This window comes from Apus apus, chromosome 1 (assembly GCF_020740795.1).
Source record: "Apus apus isolate bApuApu2 chromosome 1, bApuApu2.pri.cur, whole genome shotgun sequence".
In the NCBI taxonomy this organism is placed as follows: Eukaryota; Metazoa; Chordata; class Aves; order Apodiformes; family Apodidae; genus Apus; species Apus apus.
The window spans coordinates 154831009-154851438 of NC_067282.1; the positions used below are offsets into that span (position 1 = coordinate 154831009).

The 20430-nt window shown below is 41.1% G+C and overlaps 1 protein-coding gene across 1 annotated transcript in view; it reads left to right on the plus strand.

The window, feature by feature from the left end:
- Positions 1 to 20430, plus strand: part of PLBD1 (phospholipase B domain containing 1) — a 43475-nt gene that overhangs the window by 16382 nt on the left and 6663 nt on the right. The window contains exons 4-8 of the mRNA XM_051632394.1: positions 1678 to 1816; positions 8578 to 8742; positions 9519 to 9663; positions 16885 to 17085; positions 17194 to 17334. Coding sequence (XP_051488354.1) covers positions 1678 to 1816; positions 8578 to 8742; positions 9519 to 9663; positions 16885 to 17085; positions 17194 to 17334 — 791 coding nt within the window. The remainder of the gene's footprint in view (positions 1 to 1677; positions 1817 to 8577; positions 8743 to 9518; positions 9664 to 16884; positions 17086 to 17193; positions 17335 to 20430) is intronic.

The following is a 20430-nucleotide window of genomic DNA, read 5'->3' on the forward strand; positions in this document are numbered from 1 at the left end:
ATGTTTAAAACCATTGCTACAAAGGGACGTGGATAATGCTAGTGAATTCTGAAGGTCATTCTAGTAAAAATGCTTTTCTAAAAAGCTGGTATTTCAAATGTAAGACTGAACAGTGTGCTCTCCTGGCACCTTAATGTTTTTAGCATTGTGTATCCTTTCCTTCCTCTGTTAGGTTACCATTTTGTTTATTCTACCACTGACGTAAATCCTATTCTAATCACAAAATCCCTGATTTCCCATCAGTTGTATAAATCAAAAGTAATTCTGTTTAAATAATGCAGCTACTCTGGTGGGAAACTACAAGTGGAAGAAGAACCAACCAGGTACTGGGAAACTCAACTGTGATTACCAGTTATTTAAATCTCCTTAGACTGAAGTTTTCTTCCATTACAAATACTTCTGTGAAAATTTGGTCATTTCTGGGGACTATTTTTTCCATCTTTCCTTTGTCTTGTGCTTTCTACAAGAGGTTAGGTATTGGACTAATTCTGTTTATTTGTGCAGATAGTTGATTTTTTTTTTTTAGCTTATCCAAAAAAGAGAAAAAATACCTTAGTGCACTCTTGCCATCATTCTTCACCACTGCTGTCCTCAGTGTGAGAAGAAAGGGATACTACCAGACCAATCTGTATAAGTTCTTTTCCAGAATGTCTTGGCATAGCAGCTGTATCCCCCAGCGTGCATTGTTGGATGCAGAGGGCAGTACTAGGTGGCACTGTATAATTTTATTATTGCCTATATTCTGGACTCCTGCATTGCTGCTTTACTGTATAGTAGATTTGCAACATGGGCTGCTGCATTATCCTGAAAGTCTTTAGCCCTGAATACTCTGACCATATCCCTGTTTCCTCTGATGTACTTCTTGCATCATGTTACATCCAGAAAGATAAAACTGGCTGGTTTTATCACCTATATACTGCTGGAAGAGTTTGTTTCCTTGCCAGGTTCATTCTCTTTTTTTGCTGCTGTACATAATGCTGGATGGATGGATGGATACAAGAGGAGGGAAGAGGCTGGAGTCTGGTTCTGACTTACTTTTAACACCTGTGGTGGTTTTGCAACCCTTTGCGCACAGCAAAGGGAGGAACTCCTACAATGTTGGCTGCTTTTGCCCTCTGGTCGGTTCAGCTTGTGTTGCCTCATGCTTTAAATCGAGGTTATTTGGCTAGTAACCTCTTGATTGGTTCTGTTTGGCCTCCCAACTTTTCTTCAGAGGAGGACAATAGTGTTTCCTAGGCAGTGTTTGAGCACCACCAGCAGAAAGCCTTCATTGCACTTATACCTAGGAGAGAGAAACAGGCTCTTCAAAGGTCAGTTTCTTTTATCCTTAAATAGACATTTAAAAGAGAATGGTTCATCAGACCTATCAAGTGCTTATTTCCCTTTATTGACTGTAAGGGGATATTGAATCTAATGTAGTAGAGTCCCCCACAGAGGTGGAGTCCAACTCTTTGATACTAAAGTTTGGTAGAAGCACACTGCTGTAGGGTAATTTGCATGGACCTGAACATTTACACCCAGCAGATAGAACATTTATCTATGCAGGATTTCGAAAGCATGATTTGCCTTTAAACACCAGGAAGGTTGGATCATCTGAGTCCACACATTTGTCCCTTCCTTGCATTATCAATTATACTCTAAAATCAAGAAAACCCCAACCTGTTTGTTCCTCCGCAGGAAGCAAGATCAATGGACAAGACAACAAATCAGAAATAATAAGGATGACCCCTTTTGGAGGCATGCTGGCTATATTATTGCACAGTTGGATGGTCTGTACATGGGAGCCCTCGAGTGGGCTAAGCTACACAAACAAACAGTAAGATTGCTACACCTCTTTTTCAGTAGCTTGGGATGGGATGTCAGAAGACAAAACTGGGAGAAGGGTATCTGATATTAAAAAAAAAAAAGGGAGGATAATTAGGGGCAAGTACTCATTCCACATGCCATTCTACACAAACTTCACTGGCTGCTCAATGTAGATAATATGAGTAAGCACATGGGTCATGTCACCACCGATCCTTTGTGCTGGACTTGGAACCCTGGGTGCTCATGTGCTGATTAGATTGGAGGTGACTTTTGTATCCACATGTGAATGCTGGAAGGACAGACACTTCTAAAGTGTTTGCTGTCATCACTTCAGAGTTGTTATTGAGCAAATGACCCGCTAGGTGTAAAGAGTAGCTGCAACAGCATGACTCAGCACGTAGGGAGTGTATTAAAGCTTTCATTCTTATTTCCAAGCATCAGATTTCAAATCTTAAAAGCCTCTCTCTTCTGGACTATATTTTATGTTGCTAAAAGCCTTCTCCTATTCTGTCTTCTAAGTCTCCTATTACAAAATCTATGGTCAGTGCTGTGGCAGGACAAATGGGGTAGGGTTGTTTGTTGTGGTTTGTTTTTGGTTGTTTTCTTTTTTTATATTAAATTAGAATTGTGTTCTGGATCATCAGCTTGTGTGCAACAGCAGAGCTCCTTTAACTCCAGCAGAGCTATTTTAATTACAATGCTGTCCTTAAGTCTAATGTCTAATAAGTTTCTCAATGTGAGAGGGAGTATTTGGCTAATTGTAGTTGACCCCTTTTGTCTTGGTTTAACTGTATCAAGAATTTAGAGAAGTTGGGAGTGCTAAATAATAAACAGTTGGAGTTTAGTCAAATGTGCGTCTCTTAATTGTGTAGAACTTGCTCTGGAGCTTTCATTAATGGGGAATTGGCTCAAACTAAGAGAAGACTGTTGACAATAATGGAAAGATCCATCCTGGTGGGCCTAAGTAACTGGGGAAGATACTAAGAAGCCTTGACTTGCTAAGAAAAGCACTCATTAATTCCCTTTCATAGCACCTCTATCTGAATAGCCCTGAAAACCTATTTTTTCTTATTTTTTTTCTGCTTCAGAATCCTTTAGATTCAGGTGGGGGAATGGAAGGTGCTAGTCTGTGTCAGAGTTACTTATTTATAATATGCCTGTCCTACCTGCAACCTGGATTCTCTTAAGGGTGTATTTGATACTAAACAGCATTGTCCTCTGATGTGACTGAGTAATTTTTATCCTGTTTTCCGAGATGTTATCAGCATGCCTGTATAAAAATGGTGCATTTAGTGAAAGTTCAGACATGTTCCAGTCTGAAATATTTGTGTCCTCTATTCCTGAATTATATGCAGTGGATATATTTATTTTTTTCCCAGATGTGCTTGGAGCAGTTGGTGGGATTTATTTCTTTATCTTTCCTATGCCATTCACAATTTTACTTTTGAGCATTATCACTTATATTGAGATCTGTATGTTTCTATTCAAAGCAACAACACTTCCTATATAAGTATTCCTTACTTGAGATGGTGCTGCAGGTTCCCCTGTTTGCCAGAGCCAGAAACTTAGCACCAGTCTCTTGCCTCTGAGTACAGTTTGGAGAACTGCTTTTACACCTAGATGTTTCGTTTTCCTTGGCATCAAAATTATATCTGACAGGTCTGCAGAAGTACATACAGTTCACTTTGTTCGATACCAAGCTACTTTTCAAATACTTTTGGGAGATTTGGCTACAACAGTGTTATTTGTATACGTATTTACTGCTGTTAGAATCCACATCAGGACATAAAGATCTTGAAGACTTGCTTTGAATTTTCATGGACAATAAAAACAGGTGCAGGTGCAGTGTTACTGACTAGTATTCTAGCTTTGACACATCTGCTTATCTAAGAATTAACCCAATTTCTGTAAACTGGTGGAATTTAGAAAAAAAACCCCTAAACTAACAAACACAACAAGTAAAAAAAACCCTGAGAAAACCAACAGTATCTTCCATATTCCTTGTTATTAAAGAACATCTACCCTCCAAAGAGGCCGTTTTCAACCTTGTTCTCTCAGTACACATCATAAGAATGTTAAAAAGGTTCTTTTATTTAATCCCTTAGATTGTTAGTAAGTAAAACGTTTCACAAATAAATTCACCTAATAGGTGATATTTTTTTCATCTTTCTTAGTATTATACTTTCGCTTAATTAATCCAATGTTGTTTTGGTATTTCTTTCAGCAAAAACTACAGTAACAAGTATTTACTATTGCCCTTACTCATCTTTCACCTTGGAAAATAATTAAATAAATGTATTCCTAAAAGCCTCCACAAAAAATTCTGCATGTTTTTGAAAGCAAATCTCATTTGTCTTGTGTGTTTTCCATGGTGCTTTGAGAGTCTGTTCTTCCCTCTTTCCTTTGGTAGATGCTACTTTTGTTTTATGAAAAGAAGAACCTATTAAGTATGTATATTGTGTTTGGATTGTAACTGCTGGTATCAAGTTCATCTTTTGATCTGTAGTGGTGAGTTGTTTGCAATGGAATTAGAAATACTGATAATATCTTGTGTGGGGGTTATGTGGTGTTTTTATTATCTTTTTTTTTTTTTTTATCCTCCTCCCCCAAACCAACCAACCAACCAAAACCCAAACAAAAACCAAAACCAACAAAACATAGAAAACCCACCAAACCATAAAAACCCAAACCTGAACCAAAACACAACACCTGACAGTCTATATATTGTTGTCTTATGTTCTAACTGCGAATGAGAAAAGCTATACATTATTCTAAATACAATGGATCACTCTGTAATTACTCTTCATGTGCAGGGGGCAATTTTTCTGCAATGTCCTAAGCTTAAAAGAAGGCTGAACACTGCAGAAGAAAAGCTGGGAAGTGTTAATTTTTCCTCTTAACTCCTAAAAGATCAGAGACATGAGGAAGAGTGAGATGAGGGGATGGATTTCAAAGTTCTTCCATGCCCCCTGCCCCAGTGAACATTTGTACATGGACCAAGTGCTCTCCTGAACACTGAGAAGTTGGTTGCTTAACATGGATAGGTCAAAAGATGGAGAAGAGTTATAGTGTTAACCAAGTCTGTGGATTTCAACACTAAGCACCAGGCAAAGTTGAACAACATTGTTCCCTCTTCGGGAGAATGGAAACAGACTGTATCAATAGATAATCTGTGTTTAATTTTACATGTTTTATGTAAAAGGTTTCTTACCAGCACTCCATATACCTTTTCAAACTTGCAAGTAGTTGGAATTTTGCATTTGGTGGACTAGCTGGTGTGCACTTACTTGAGGAAGAGAAGTAAAAAGATCTGAGTTTCCATTGTCCAGTACAATGTGTGGTAGTTTAAAAATGTGCCAAATCCACATAGTGCTTAGATGAGAGCTGGATTTTGTGCACACAAGTCACTCTGTAATATTCCGTTTTTCTTTCTTCCCCTAAATTTCAGGTCTACTTCACTTGAATATTGCCACAAATAACTGAGCCTTACTATGAAGATTGTTTTGAACTGCAAACTTTCTGATAGTAGTACTGATACATATTTTTTATTCCTCTATGAATTAAGCAAATGTTTTGTAGTGTACTGTTCTAAACTTTTGTTTTTTTAATTGCATGAAGTCTGCTTTCCTGCAGGAATGTTTTAGATAGGGGCTTCCATTAAGACCTGCATGAAGGCAATGTCTGTTGTAAACTCCTGTATTTTAAACTTGATATTTACAGGTACCATTAAGATGATGTCAAAATCTGAATGCATTTTCATGTTAGAGTGTGACATTATTCCATCTGGTTTAGCAACATTTTATATCCAGTAAACAAACCCAACCCTTTTGTAAAGACAATTTCTGAAGGAGGGGCACTCAAAGAACATTAAGCCTTTTCATCTGCCTAATGCTCTACCAACGCTGTGATTAATCTTGGGCTTGTCTACACAGGGAAATTACTCTCAAATAAGGAGGTGTCAGAGTTTTAAGTAGTACGATAATTCAAGGACAGCTCTCTGGACTTCCTTATTTTCTATTGGGAATGCTCACGCATGGGGAAGTTGCTGGAGAAAAAAAAAAATGTTGCAGAATAAATTGTCTATTTTAATATCTCATGTAGACATGCCTTTAAGATTGATTCCTTCCTATCTGCTATCCTAAGTTCCTTTCTCCTTACAGCTAATGTAACTCAAACTCATTTATTTATTTTATTTTGCTATTCAGGGTGGTACGCTACAGGAGGAGCCACTTGTTCTAGTAAAAGGACTTTTTCTTGTGTTGTGGCTATACCACCTCTCCACTTGTCAACTCTAGGTCATTCATTCACACTTCTTCAGGATATAAACCATGCATGCAAGGAGTTTTTGTGACCTTGCTGTGTGAGATGGGAGAAAATTATTCCAAAAGATTGTAATATTCCCTATGCTATACACTTGTTATGATGCACGCTTTTTAGTCCAATTCTTGCTGGTGGACCCTGATTAACTCCTCATGGAGAAAACTTCTCCATATGTCCTGGAAATCAGCTGTAGTAATTCTCAAACTGGGTCTCTCAACCTTGTGTCAGATGCCTCAGGCTGCTCCTGAAATTCCCAGATTTGGCCTGCATTGCAGACACTGTTTGCATGCATTGTTTTACTGAGACTCTAGAAGCTCAGTGTACTGTGCTTGTGTGATGTTACTGATCATCAGGCAATCTGAAACACAAAAAAAACAGTTTTATCCAAGCAGAGCAATGAATTCTTGGAAATAAACTGGAACGAAATCTGCTTTGCCCTCAAAAGGAGAATGAAAGCAGAACCCTAGTGGGTACTTACCAACGTAGTTACTCTTTTACTTCTCTGATATTTTGGCTGGCTTTGGGAGCTGGCAGCCTAATATCTCTCAGTGGAGCTCTAGGAATTTACATAACCTTTACAGCTTTGTTTGAGTGGGTCTTTGCTGCTGCTCTCTGGCCACCTTTCTGTGTATATAGTTCTGATAGTTTCCTTGCTTGGTACCTCTTTTCTAGCTTGAATTGAATTCCTGGTAGTTGCTGAATTTTTTACTTGAAATAACTGTAAGATAACACAGAAATGTGAAACTGTTTACAAATATGCAGGTGATTCCAAGTGATGCTGCAGCAGTATCAGTGTTACAGATGTTGTAATGAAGGCAGGTTTTATGGAGGAGAGTATGGAGTGGTAGCAAGTGGATGGCAAGTACAATTAAAATGTCTCAGGGCTGGCTGGGTGTTGTCATTGCAATCCTGTTTGGTCCCCTCCTGATGGTACTGTACAGTAATGCCTATGTAAATTGGACATTGGAAAACAGCTTCTCCTCATTGTGTGATGGGCTTGCAGACCTTTAAATGCAGCTGAGTGGGGAAAAGTTGTGCTGAAACAGTGCCAAGCCCCTCTCTGTGGATTCCAATGAGGGAACAGTTGCTGGAACTTGTTTATAAATGATTCATACCACTGAGTTGCTTGAAACTATCCAAAGATACATCGCTTGATGTTTATCAGCTGTGGCCTTTGCTACTCCCTGTTTGGGTCCTTACAGCAAAAACATGGTGAGCTAGAGCAATGTAACATAAATGAAAGTTTGCTTTGGATTTCTTCCTTAAGCTATAGCTGCTGTTAGGGCCTTCTGCAATGCATGATTTTCAAAGTGAGAATGGCTTATTTCTCTCACTTGTTGTGGGAAGCATTGTGGGAAGGTTTAATTCCTTCCCTTGGGATATATGGACTAGAATTTGCATTATTTTTTGTTTTCCTGGTGGTTATTCACTCTGCCAAAACAGCGGATATATATAACACAGAATTCAGGCTTCTGAATAAAAAGTAAATGGATTTGGCAGTTTAATTTTTCCATGTCCTTGTTCTCCCCTCTGCTGGGTTTGTGGAGAGGTCAGCTATATGGTTTAGTAACAGTGATTTATATTGCAAGCAATGTGTTTTGTTGCTATATGGTTATGTCCCATTCTAAAATGACTATTTACAGCCCTACAGCAATGTGTGTTCTGACTTCTGTTCTTTAAGCCTTGCCTCAATTAAAGGCATGGTGCCAGCAAGAACAGGAAAGATTTAGAAAACAGGAAAGATTATAAAAAAGATTTAGGTCTTTGAAGGTTGAGGTTAGACTACTGTTAAGCTCATATTTTTGAAGAGGTAAATTAAGAAAAGGTTCTGAAGAGGATGTTGCTCAACAAGGTTTTAACCTTGGCTGGCTCTAACCATAAGGGGTTTTCAAAAGCACATAGTGGAGTGCCTTTTCACTGACCATTCTTCAGCTAGTTCCATACTTGGTTAGTATTGTTAACATATTTTACCTCCCTCATTTGTTTTCTCCTCCTCAGTCCTGAGGATGTCATAAATTGTAGCCTTCATAAAAATCCAAAAGCTCCAGACAGGAGTGTTTGTTAGTGTAAGACTCTTCAGAGGCTTCTAGGTAAAGAAAAAAAAAAGAAAAATCTCACTACTATCCCAGCGTAACAGTAACAGCAGACTGGTTGTTATGCTGTTTGCAAAGGCACACAAAAGTTTTGGAAGTTACTGCCAGCATCTTCTTTTTTTTTTTTTTCCTCAAAAATGTTGGGATTGGTAATGCCACTACAAGGGCCAGGTCCTTAAAAATACCTGGGTGCCTAATGCCACACAGAGTTTGAGCTTCCAGGTCTTGTGAGCAGGTATTTCATAGACCATATGAAAGCTTCCTTTGAGAGCAAAAGATAGTCCAACAGCTGAGACTGTCTTGATGCTTCTCTGTCTGAAAGTGCTTTTTGTGGTCTCTCTTTCCTCCCTTTCCTCAGCCACTGAGCATCTTTGATGTCCAGTTTCTGAATGCAGTTGGAGACCTGTTGGACCTCATTCCTGCATTATTTGAGTATTCTGCACGGAGTGGACAGTGCAACGTGGAGCCAGGAAGCCATGGGAAATACCAGTGGGATATGGGTCACTGCTCTGCACTCATCAAGGTGAGCACCAAGAACTTCATCTCCAGTGACTGTATTGATTTGCAGTGTCATGAGGTCTGCATTTCTGGAGTCTTCACTGTTTGTATTGCATGTGCATAAAGAGACTCTTGTTGATCAAGGTGCTTTTATGCAGTTTTGCTCACTTGTGTTCATTCAGGGACAGGGAAGAAACCAGATCAAAATCACAGACACTGACAATGAAAAGCTACTAGAATTACTAGGGGATGAGGAACTTCCATGGAGAGGAGACTGGAAGAGACTAACTTGTTTCACCTAGCCAAGTGAAGTCTGACTTAGTCCCTTAGAATCAGGGAGTTACCTTGAAAAGATGTACCATCAATACATATATTTACCTTTTCAACGTGGATTTACTTGCTTTTGCTTCCATACTTCAAAGCCACACACCAGCATTTTCACATAAGTGCCGTGTTCTTAGTTAATGTTGGGTGTGCTTGCAGAGAGCATATCTGAATGTGTAAATTCAGGTATCCAAGAGGAAACCAGGGAAACAAAATACACCATGTGATGCAAGCTATTTCATTTTGAAAAATAACAGCTAATTATTTGAAAACAACACATGGGCCAGAATTATTTCCAGAGGTTTCAGAAATTCATTGTTAAGTCCACAGTTAAAAGCACAAGAATCTGCTCCTTCTTGAGCAACACAATTAATCAAACTGCTTAAAACAAGTTGTTCTCCCAGTTTCTATCAAGTACAAAACATGCAGAGTATAGTAGGGTCTGAAATTATTAATCTTTTTGCTTCTGTTTTCCAGGTTCTACCTGGATATGAGAATATATATTTTGCCCATTCTAGCTGGTTTACATATGCAGCCACACTGAGAATATATAAACATTGGAACTTCAATATAGTTGATCCAGCCACTAGCACCAGCCGTGTCTCATTCAGCAGTTACCCAGGTAAAGTCAAGAAAAACCAAAACAAATGTTGACCTTCAAGATGGCATGGACTGTTTTACTGTGTTGCAGGTGTCTAGTCTATAAATAAGGATGATACCTCAGTAAGCACTGGCTTCAGTCTACCTTAAAACTTTTAGGCACTGAGAGGACAAAATGTCATCTTCAATTTTCTGGCTTGAACATGTTGTTGTCATCATCATCTTTTGTTGTTGATTAATCACCTTCAGTGCTCTGAATAGTACTAGTTAAATATTCTACCTCTGGCACAAACATGCAGCTTTGAATTCTCATGTAGTCTGCAGGCATCTCAACTGTTGAACTTCTCACCTTGCCTATATAATATTTGCATGTTTGGTAATAAGAGTTTTGAACACTTTTGTTTACCACTGTGGCATGACTCCTGCTGTAATGGGATTATTAGAAGGTATCAAACTAGCCATTTGAAATGGTATTGTCTTCTTTGGTGCTGAGTTAACAAACCTTCAGTAGTGTGTTTTTTGTTTCCTCCCCCACATCTCCCTCACTTCTCTATAAGCTGTTGCAGAGAGGAGTATTTTTTAATGTTTTTTTCATGCATGAGTAATATAGCCAGTGAGAATATTTAATATCTCCCTAGGGAGGATTAAGCAGCATATAATATTCTCAAGTTTCCTGGAAGAATGTTAGAAATTGCCAGCAGTTAATATTTCAGTGTTAAAATATGTACTCTTGCTAGAGGAGCACCAAGAAATACAAACACAAAAAAACAAAGCAAACCTAAGACTCCAAGAGTGAGTCAGTATTGCATAAGTTTTTAAAAGTGGAAATTCAAATTTAAAAATTCTCAGACACTCAAGAATCTTCATAAACTTTTTAGAGTGAGGTGTGTGCTGTAGGAGACTCTCTCATTCTGATGAAATTTTGTTGGTTGATGATTTCAAAATGTGCTTTGTAGAATTACTGTACCTGCCTTACTACAAAGGCAAGGGTCCTTCATAGCAGGGCTTAGCCTGTGACTAGGAAACTGTTTTGAAAAGCAGTTGCATTCACTTCATGTTGAAAGCAAGTGTTTTTCTGTGGAGTTCTAACCATCCTCAGAAATCGTCAGGATTGCGGTGTTTTCTGACAACAGATTTTTGCTTTGAGGAAGGAGCAGAGGCATTCTGGCAAATGCCTGTTAAGTGTACTGCCTTTCAAGAGGCTGGGTTATCTCTGACTCCCTTAGAAGAGTTTCACTTGCTTGTTGGAAGGAATTTTGCCAAGCCTCTGTAACCTGGTAGAAAGCTAAGGTTTCTGTGTGAGCTCTTTTTATCACCTGAATGTACAGAAGGTTATTCTGGATCTCGTATCTCTCAGCAGAAATACTGTTGAAGATAGTACTGTCCTTCAGGAGAATGTGGCTCAGTTCCACAACTGTTACAAAATTAAAACCTGGGGATCAGGATCACCCATGCAGAGCAGTTATTATTTTATTTTCAGTGGATATCTATGCTGATGTCTCCGGGCTGTTCATTTTGTGGATTCTGTGTTTAAAGTGAAATACAGGTCTTCTGTTTTGCTGAGACTGAAAAAAATTTGCTGCATGGGAGAATACCTGAAAATCAGCTATTACTGTGCTGAAGTGGTCACTAGTGTATACAAATCCCAGTGCACTTCTGAGAGACTGCTGAGGTCTGCAGAAATGGCTTATTTTAAAGCTTGCTTGTGCCAGGTAGGCTCTGACACAGTGATGTACACAGAGGTGTACTTCCACCAACAAAGTTCCGTGAGAACTGTTGCGAAACATCATTTCCACAGCTACCGTGAAGTTTGAAACCTGCAGTATGCCAAGTGTACTCACTGGCTGCCTAGTTACAGGGTACTATCAGAAGTACAAGTGTGATCCACTGACTACAGCAAACTGCTTTAGCTGTGAGTGTAGTTCACAAACTTGTAGTTCTCCAGGGACTGGTCCTGTAATGATCATGCAGGAAGGAGGGAACTGCCAAATTCCTCTCTGCCCCATGTTGTGATTAAGTGAAACCTTATATTTTCAGGGCATCTGTCCACAGAATCTGCATGTCCTGGCCATGGCTCAACAACTTCTCTCTGTTTGCAAGTTCCCACTCTTACTCTCTGTCCTGATAGAGACTAAGTCAGTAAGAAAGACCAAGCTAGTGAGTTCCCCGGAATGGAACATGATCCTAATGTACATAGAAGCATAAATTTTTGAAGGAAACTGAAGAGCATTAGAAGACAGGTGTCCGTCCAGGCCTTCAGTGACACCTAACTGAGTAATTAAAAGATTTCTGTCATCCCGTAGATTGGATATGAAGTAAAGCTGACTAAAAGCTGTGTCAGGAAAACTTAAAGGAGTTGTTTGCCTTCTCAGAAGGAATGTGCCAACTCCCCAGTTTCTCCTGGGGTCACAGAGTAAAATTGTCTAGATTGTTTGTTTACTGAATTTCAAAAGACAGGCTTCCACACTGCAAAAGTTAATAGTTGTTGTGACTCACAGGATCTAAGACTATTCACTGACCATGATGCATGTCAGTGTGTGCGTTGTGATACAGCTAGAGGGCTTGAGCCTCCTTGCATCTGCTGTGACTGAGCAGGTAGGAGAAAGCAGAAATTGTAGTCTGTCCCTGCTTTCCCAGCAGTTCCCTGCATTCCTGCCAGCACGCTCAAATCTCACTGTTGCAGCATGTCCTCTCTTTGCTGCTTTGCCCCTTTCAGAGCAACAGAAGTGCTGCAGAGGCACAGTCAAGTGGAAACAGAGGGCAGAAGTAATCTCTGCATTTGCAGATTGATCAAGCTACTTGCTTATTTCCACACTAATCCTAATCCTGCTCATAGTCTTAGCTTTCTCTTATGTTGAAAGCAGAGAGAACTAAAAGTGTACAGACATGTCACAGTTCCTCACAAATGTTGCATAAAGCTGTGCTCTTTGCAGGGGGCAGGTAAGAAATGTGATGACAGAGACTAGGTAGGTGCCATGTTTTGCAGGACATATCTAGTAAAAAAACAGAGAGAAAGCACTTCCTTCCCACCCCCTCAAAAACATGCTGTGCAGTCACTGCTCTGTGCTGCTCTGTTGAGGCATTCAAAGAAATGAGCTATTTAACTGATGAAATCTGAAGTCTTCCTGGGACAGCAGGGAAGTTGTAGATCCCAAGGTTTCCATGCGTTTAGATGGACCCCTTGAACAGTTTTGAACCCCATTTAAGAAAGGGAATCTAGCATTTGGACCCAAGTGCTCTGGTTTGGGTAGTGACCTACTTCCGCTGGGCCGACCCACAGTCTTGTTAAGTACATTACTCTGATTGCAGCTGATAAAGCAAAACAGTTGAGAAGAACTTTATTGCCACCTTTGCTCTTCTGGTCTGCTGTCAGGATCTTGCTTGGTTGAGATGGGCTGTGTCATGGGAACTAGATGGCACAAGTTGTCTGGATGAATGGTTACATGTCTGTGTTGCTGAGGCAGGAGAGAGAAGTGACATGTCCCTTGCTTTGAAATAATCTGTTAGTGCAGGATCAGGAAGTGCAGTGTTATCCTTCCCCACAGCCTGAGCAACAGCTAGGAGGAACAAAACATGGAGAGGGTTGTAGCCCTTGTATTCAAGGGACCAGTTTGCTCATGAGGTATTTCCAGATCATGTCTTGCTTCCCTGCTTCCTTCAACATTGGTCTAAAACCTAGAGGGAAGCAGAGGAAATTGACTGGAGCACTTTGCAGATGAGAGGCCAGAGCTATACTTTAGGATGTGCTATTTTGTAGTTCCTAGGAGAGGTCTGCAAGTGGAAGGAAAGCAGCTGGTGGGAATTCAGTCTTGCCATGAGAAGCAGCTTCTTACAGGATTAAGAAAGCTAACCCAGAGAAAGAAGATGTCTCCTTTCCTATTGCTAAGTGTGTTTATAGCTCAGAGCATTGAGCATCTCAGCCAGGAGTTACTCTCCCTGAAGTGAAGGATAGACCTCATGTCTCTGACTTCCAGCCTTAGTACTGACCCTTTCTGTACGTGAATGAGCACGAGTTTTTAAAACACCAAAAAAGCTGATGCCATCTGGTTCAGAAAGCAGCAGCCTTACCTCTTCAGGAGCAATAGCTGCCAGTAGCATGTTGCCCCCCTACATGTTCTCCAGTGTACTGACTCTCTGGAGAACACTGGCTCAGATTTAAAAAATGTTTGGCTTTGCTTGGCTGATTAATATTGCAACAATTAGTGAAATTCCAGGCTCTGGAAACCAGTTTCCCAGTGGTGATTGGAAACTGAATCTAAATGGCTCAGACCTAGGAGATACAATCAGAAGTGCTTTTTCATGTTTCTCTGTAGAAAGAGTCAAGTTCATTGGAGGGGGGGGAAGATTAAAAAAAAAAAAAGAAAAAAAAAAAGTTTGAGAATTGCTGATAAAAATGGGAGAGGGGTTTACAGAAAAAGAGGTGAACTCTACAGCGAGGTAACAGTTGACATAAAAAGTATTTGCAATTACAGCAGATTCTTATACATCTTAAAAAGACAAGAACGACACAAGAAGACACAAAATATCTGCTGATACCTCTGGGCTTCACCCAGGTTTTATTTGTATGGATGTCTTTGCCATAGGTAAATCTGTTGTATGTGTTTGACTTCCCTTTGTTTCAGGGGTGCCTATGCCTTAAGTCACAACGGCGGATGTTGTCTTGGAATAATTAGGCTAGAATGGGGTATCATAGAGGCCATGCTGTTTTATAAAACACTGCAGGATAGAACTTGGCACATACTAAGGCCCAGAAGGAAATTCCCTTGTTTTCAGCTTAGCTGAGCTTTGCAATTTATTTGAATTACAGGGTTCAAACTTAAGTTAATTCAGCATCGTTCATTGTGTTGACACTTGCTTTGAGTTGAGTTTTTCTGTTTTATCTCAGCTGTTGATTGAAAAAGAAGAAAAAAAACTATTTGGTTTGTTTAGAAGGAAGGCACTTGGCACTGGCACCCGCATGGGAATTGGAGTTCAATTCGAATCAGTTATTTAACAATTTCTTATCACTGTTTGGGCAAGCACTGGACTTGTTACACAACAGCTTATTGCTGGTGTATTTCATTTCTTTGAATAACACAGACTGGCAGAGCCAGGTTTAGAGTGCTGTCCTTTCTTATTCAAGAGAGAACTGTGCTGTTGATGTAGAACACCTGTCATGCTGCACCTGGGTCAGCACAACCCCAGGCACAAATACAGGTTGGGGGAAGAATGGCTGGAGAGCAGCCCTGAGGAGAAGAACTTGGGGGTGGTAGCTGACATGAGCTGCCAGTGTGTGCTGGAGCCCAGAGAGCAACTGCATCCTGGGCTGCATCAAAAGAAGTGTGGCCAGCAGGGCCAGGAAGAGGGTTCTGCCCCTCTGCTCTGCTCTGGTGAGACCCCACCTGGAATACTGTGTCCAGTTCTGGTGCCATCAGCACAGGAAAGATATAGACCTGTTGGAGAGGGTCCAGAGAAGAGCCAGGAAAGTGATCCAAGGCCTGGAGCACCTCTGCTATGAAGACAGGCTGAGAGAGTTGGGGCTGTTCAGCCTGGAGAAGGCTCAGAGGAGACCTTACAGCAGCCTTCCAGTACTTGAAGGGCCTACAGGAAAGCTGGGGAGGGGCTTTTCATCAGAGAAGATAGTGACAGGACAAGGGGTGATGGATTTAAACTGAGAGAGGGGAGATTTAGGTTAGATATTAGGAAGAAATTCTTCATTCTAAGGGTGGTAAGAAACTGGAATAGATTGGCCAAGGAGGTTGTTGATGCCTCATCCCTGGAAGTTCTTAAGGCCAGGTTGGACGAGGTTTTGTGCAACCTCGTCTAGTGGTAGGGTTCCCTGCTCATGGCAGGGGGCTTGACACTTGATGATCTTTAAGGTCCCTTCCAACCTTAATGATTCTGTAATTTATTGACAGTCTTTTTCAGTCTCCAAGAACAAAATGCTCAGAACCACAAGCTGCCAGGGTGCTTTGCCTGTTCTATACTGACATATTTTTAGAGAACAGATGACCACAAAGTATATTTTCCTGGATCTGTTCTGATTTGAGAACTTGAGTCTTGAAAGAAATCTTGCTAAAACTGAACCCTTTGACTTTCCTTTTGTTTGAAGGAGGTCTGCCTTTTGATAAAAGCCCAGGAATAGGAGACAGAGCTGAGTCATCTTTCTGGCTGTCACAGGTTGCTGGCCTTAGTTTGTTTGCGGAGTGCATTAATAAAGCTTGCTGTAGAAGATTTCATAGTAGAATTAAATCATTATGCTGTTGTGCAGCGTTTTGACATCTTGTACTCTTGAAAGAGTGATACCATTAAAAAAATAATTAGCAAGAGACCAGCTTCTGGATGACTTTCCCATCAGGAGCTCGGTTAAAAACCTTTCTGCCCCAACTTGGCAGCTCTGCATCCGCTGGAGAATCTCAAAGTCAAGTTATTTCTGCTTTGCAAGTACTCACCATGGTATCCAAGGCATTAAAGCTGACCTTTTCAGCTCTGTACCACCTCCTGACGTGGGATCTGCAATGGGATCTAGGACTTCAGTTGACATGTAACTTGGAAGGGAATCCTGCAGAGAGATATGTCACTATGTTCAGTTTGCAGGGCTGATAGGCATAAAAAAACCCAATTACAACGTGTAAGAAAGAGTAGTAGGTAAAACTTTTGGTCCTATTATCTTTTATTCTTTAAGAGGTGCCCATTTCTTGGAGATGCTTTTAAGAAAGTTAGAATGGAAAAGATTAAACTAGATGGAAGTTTTTTCTTCTTGGGATGATTTAGTCCAGAAGGGATTAATATAAAGGGATACCTTTTTTCCGTACAGAATAAAAATCTGAAGCAGAAACTGGTTGATGAAAATCTCTTTGTGGAGTTTGTACTTTTGGTTTTCCTTGTTGTATTTTTAAAGGAATTTCTTTGTTAGAAACAAACACTCACTAGGCATTTGTAGTGGGTCATCCTTAGTGTAATAATAAGACATAGCTTGATGTATGAAGGAGAATTTTCCACGCTTGGCTTGCAAACATGAAGCAAATGCTCTAGACAAAGAATTAGGTTGTGTGTTGAAAGCATGGCAAATGAGAAATGGTGCTGACAGATGGGCTTAAAGCACTTCCAGAAGTCCCCACCTCATCTTCAATATTTGTGCAATTTGGTTTCAAACGCACATAGGTTGACTCATTTGTACCCTCTTGCCTTCTCTCTCTGTTTTGTTCTATGAGTATGTCAAAGGTTCACAAAGATAACAAATTTTGTATTATTGCTGTTTAAGGCTTTTTGGTGTCCTTGGATGACTTTTACATACTAGGCAGCGGCTTGGTAATGCTGCAGACTACCAACAGTGTGTTCAACCAATCCCTCATCAAGCAAGTGGTGCCTGAATCCCTGTTAGCTTGGCAGAGGGTCCGCATTGCTAACATGATGGCAGATGGTGGCAAAAGTTGGGCAGAAATCTTCTCGAAGTTCAATTCTGGTAAGTATGCTTTCATATGAAGCTTAGAAAAAAGGATGCATTTCCTCTCCCCCTTGTCCCTTTTTCCTTTTCCAGACAGGACATGTAACTCTTTGTGCTCGTACCTAGGGACCTACAACAATCAGTACATGGTGCTAGACCTGAAGAAGGTCAAGCTGCAGAAGAGCCTAGATGAAGGTGCATTGTACATTGTTGAGCAAATCCCAACCCTCGTGGAGTATTCTGATCAAACAAATGTTCTTCGGAAAGGTAATAGCTCCTATAGTAGTTACTGGCTTAGGAGAACCATCTCATTGTGCCAGCTGGTGGAGAATTGTGCTTTGTACTTAGGAAGGACTTACTGAACAATCAATAGTGCTGAGTTTCAAGTCACACACTTTGTGTAAGCATCCCTCTGTTGCCAGGATCTGGAATGTTGTATTAATTTCTCCTGTATGCTGTGGCAGAAATGTGGTGAATGTCTGTGTTTATTAGAAGCAGGAGAAGGAAAAATAGACTTTCTGTCTGTCTTTCTTTTGTCTTGCTCTTTTGTTGGTATTATTTTGCCAGGTCTTAGAGACCCAGGAGGAAAAAAGCGAGGTCTGTTTGACCGTCTGTAACGGTGATGCTGCGAGCTATTTGAAATGTTTGTGTGTGTCACCCCTACAAGGAGTTAAGCTTTCATATATGAGTAGTTCTCTGGTAGATTCAGCTGCTGAACTTTTCTGGAGCTCTGTTATCTGATAAGAATTTGCTGTTGAAAGATTCCTTAATCCTCCAGCAAGACTAGCAACAAGTTGATGGAGGACAAGCAAACAAAAATACAAGTGAAGCAAAACAGCCACTGTCAGGTTTAATTCTCAAATGTTCTCTAGACACTTTGTCAGCATCCAAAAGCTGGAGCTCATTCCACAAATTTCAGTGTATGTCTGATACCTTGTGCTCCCTCCCAAATCGCTCTTTCTCATCAAACTGACTGGAAATGTATTTGGAATTTTCCCTTGTGTCTGGCTCCTTGGAAAGTTCTGGCTTATTTTAGGCATTGCCACAATGAGAATATGCACTTATGAGGTCTTTTTTACTGATAATTTGAGAAGTTCTTTACAATGAGGGTGGTGAAGCACTAGAACAGGTTGCCCAGAGAGGTGGTAGAGACCCCATCCCTGGAGGCATTCAAGGTCAGGCTTGAGGAGGCTCTGAGCAACCTGATCTAGTTAAAAAGGTCCCTGTGCACTGCAGTGGGTGATGGACTACATGACCTTTGAAGGTCCCTTCCAGCCCCACACATTCTATGATTCTGTGCTTCTCTGGCTCCTTTATCTGTTGAGAATATGAGAGTAGGCTGTTGCACCTTGACTTCCATCATTTGTGTGTACTTCAGATGGTGAAATATGTGGGTCTTCTGTGCTCTGTGTTGTGGTTTGTGGTTCAGACAAAAAAAAAGCTGATGGGGGCCTCTCTGGCTCTGGCACTTGGAGCAATGGAACCATGTCACAGCAGTGCTGCTCCTGTGCAGGGAAGCCAGGCTTAGAGGGCTCCCTGGTTCCTTCTCAGCAGTGACCCAAGAGAGCTGCTGTGTGGGATTCCCTGTAGGACTGAGCCCAACCCCTGGGCTTCAGCATGCTTTTATTTCCTCCTAGGTGATCTTTGGCTGCTCTGTTCTGGAAGGTGGCAGCATGTATTAGAAGCTAAGTATTATCTGACATTTACAGTGTGGCTTTCCCCAGGTATCTCAATGCACCTTGTGTGCACTGGGTAATGACGTGGTCAGTCTCTGGTAGTTTAAGCATTAGGACAGGCCTCAGCAGACAGGATGGACTGAGCACTGCAGAAGTACTGCCTTAGAGACCTTAGCTGCTGAAAGCCAGCACTGCTCCTATAGGCAGCAGATTTAGGCTCCTCCATGCCATGCAGGACAGCAGACAAATCCCATTGAGACCCCCACCCTGGCACACTCGTATGAAGGAAATTTGTCTTTCTTAAGAGTAGTGCTGGCTTGAAGTATTTGTAGAGTAGCTGGCTTTGGCACATTCCAAAATTGCCTCGTAGCTGGTATCCAAACACAGTGCACTTTTGACACTCTGGCTTGGTCAGACTTTGTACCAGCATTGGCTCCTTAAGTCTCTTTCAAGCATAAACCTAGAAACAACAGAATGAGAATTGAGTTCTCAGGTGAAAAAAGGCAGAATTGCTGTAGTAAGCCCTTTATCTGAGGAAAAAGGAAGCATTTTCTTATATGGGTTTGAAAATGGAAAGATTCTTTTTTTGGTTATGTCTTCTGTCTGCTTGCTCCAGTGCAGGTGAGTTCTGAAAAACATGGAATCTTTTATGTTGCCCTTTCCAGGCCAAGATATCAAGGTGTTTTTTGTGTGTTGACAATGAAAACTCTGGGATCTAAACTTTAGAGGAGACAGGAGAGAGCGATATTGTCTCCACTGTAAGGATAGGGCACAGGAGTGGGCTGCAGTTCACATTTCCTGTTGGTGAGTGAGTAATGCATCTGTTTAAAAATCAAAAGCATCACATTAGATCAGAACCTGGGATCTCAGTTTCTTCTACCATATCTTCTCACATCTTTACCTCTCAATATGGCTGAGCTCTCTTCCTCTAACAGTCAGAGGAGGAAGGCATTCTGTTTCAAAGAATTTTTGCTGCCTTCATGTTGTCCTCCTCACCCCTCTTTCAACCTTACAACATCTCTGACTTGTTTTTGTCACAGTTCACCCTGCCAGGCCCAACAGGCAGGTTTCACTGGCTTAGGGTGGGTGCTGCACTGCCTGCTTGGGTTCTGCAGTCTTGCAGAGCCTGGGACACAGAAGAGTGATTTCTGGAGGAGAACTTCAAATAGCTTCCTTTGTTTTGGCAACTTAAACAAAAAGTTTTTCCAAGTGGGAGAAGGAGGTCATCTTTATGCATTGTGCTCACGTGAGGTAATGGCACCTTTTTGAGCCATAAATAAACCCTGCTGGTGTGGAAGCTGCTGTATCTGTATCCTCTGGCCTGCGTCACTGGAGGCTGGCAAGTGTACTCATTTCTGGAGGACACCTCTGTTGCAGCACGACGTGTACACAGCTTGTTTCCTTCAGATAGGCTCTAGGTCACGCAGGCAGATGCCAGCAGACAGGGTGTTCCTGCCTCTGCTGCAAGCTAGGCCAGACCCAAGCTGGTAAGGCCTCCCCTTAGGCAGCATTCCAGTGGTGGTGCTGTCTGTGTCCTTCAGGATGCTTGTGTTGTGTCTGTGTTTATCGCTCCCAGTGTGTCCCAGCTGATTTTTTGAGCATCTTACAGCCAGATTCCTCACGTGCTGTGCTGATGTTAATACATGGAGTGCTGCATTGACCAGTGTCTAGACAGTAGATTTCTAAG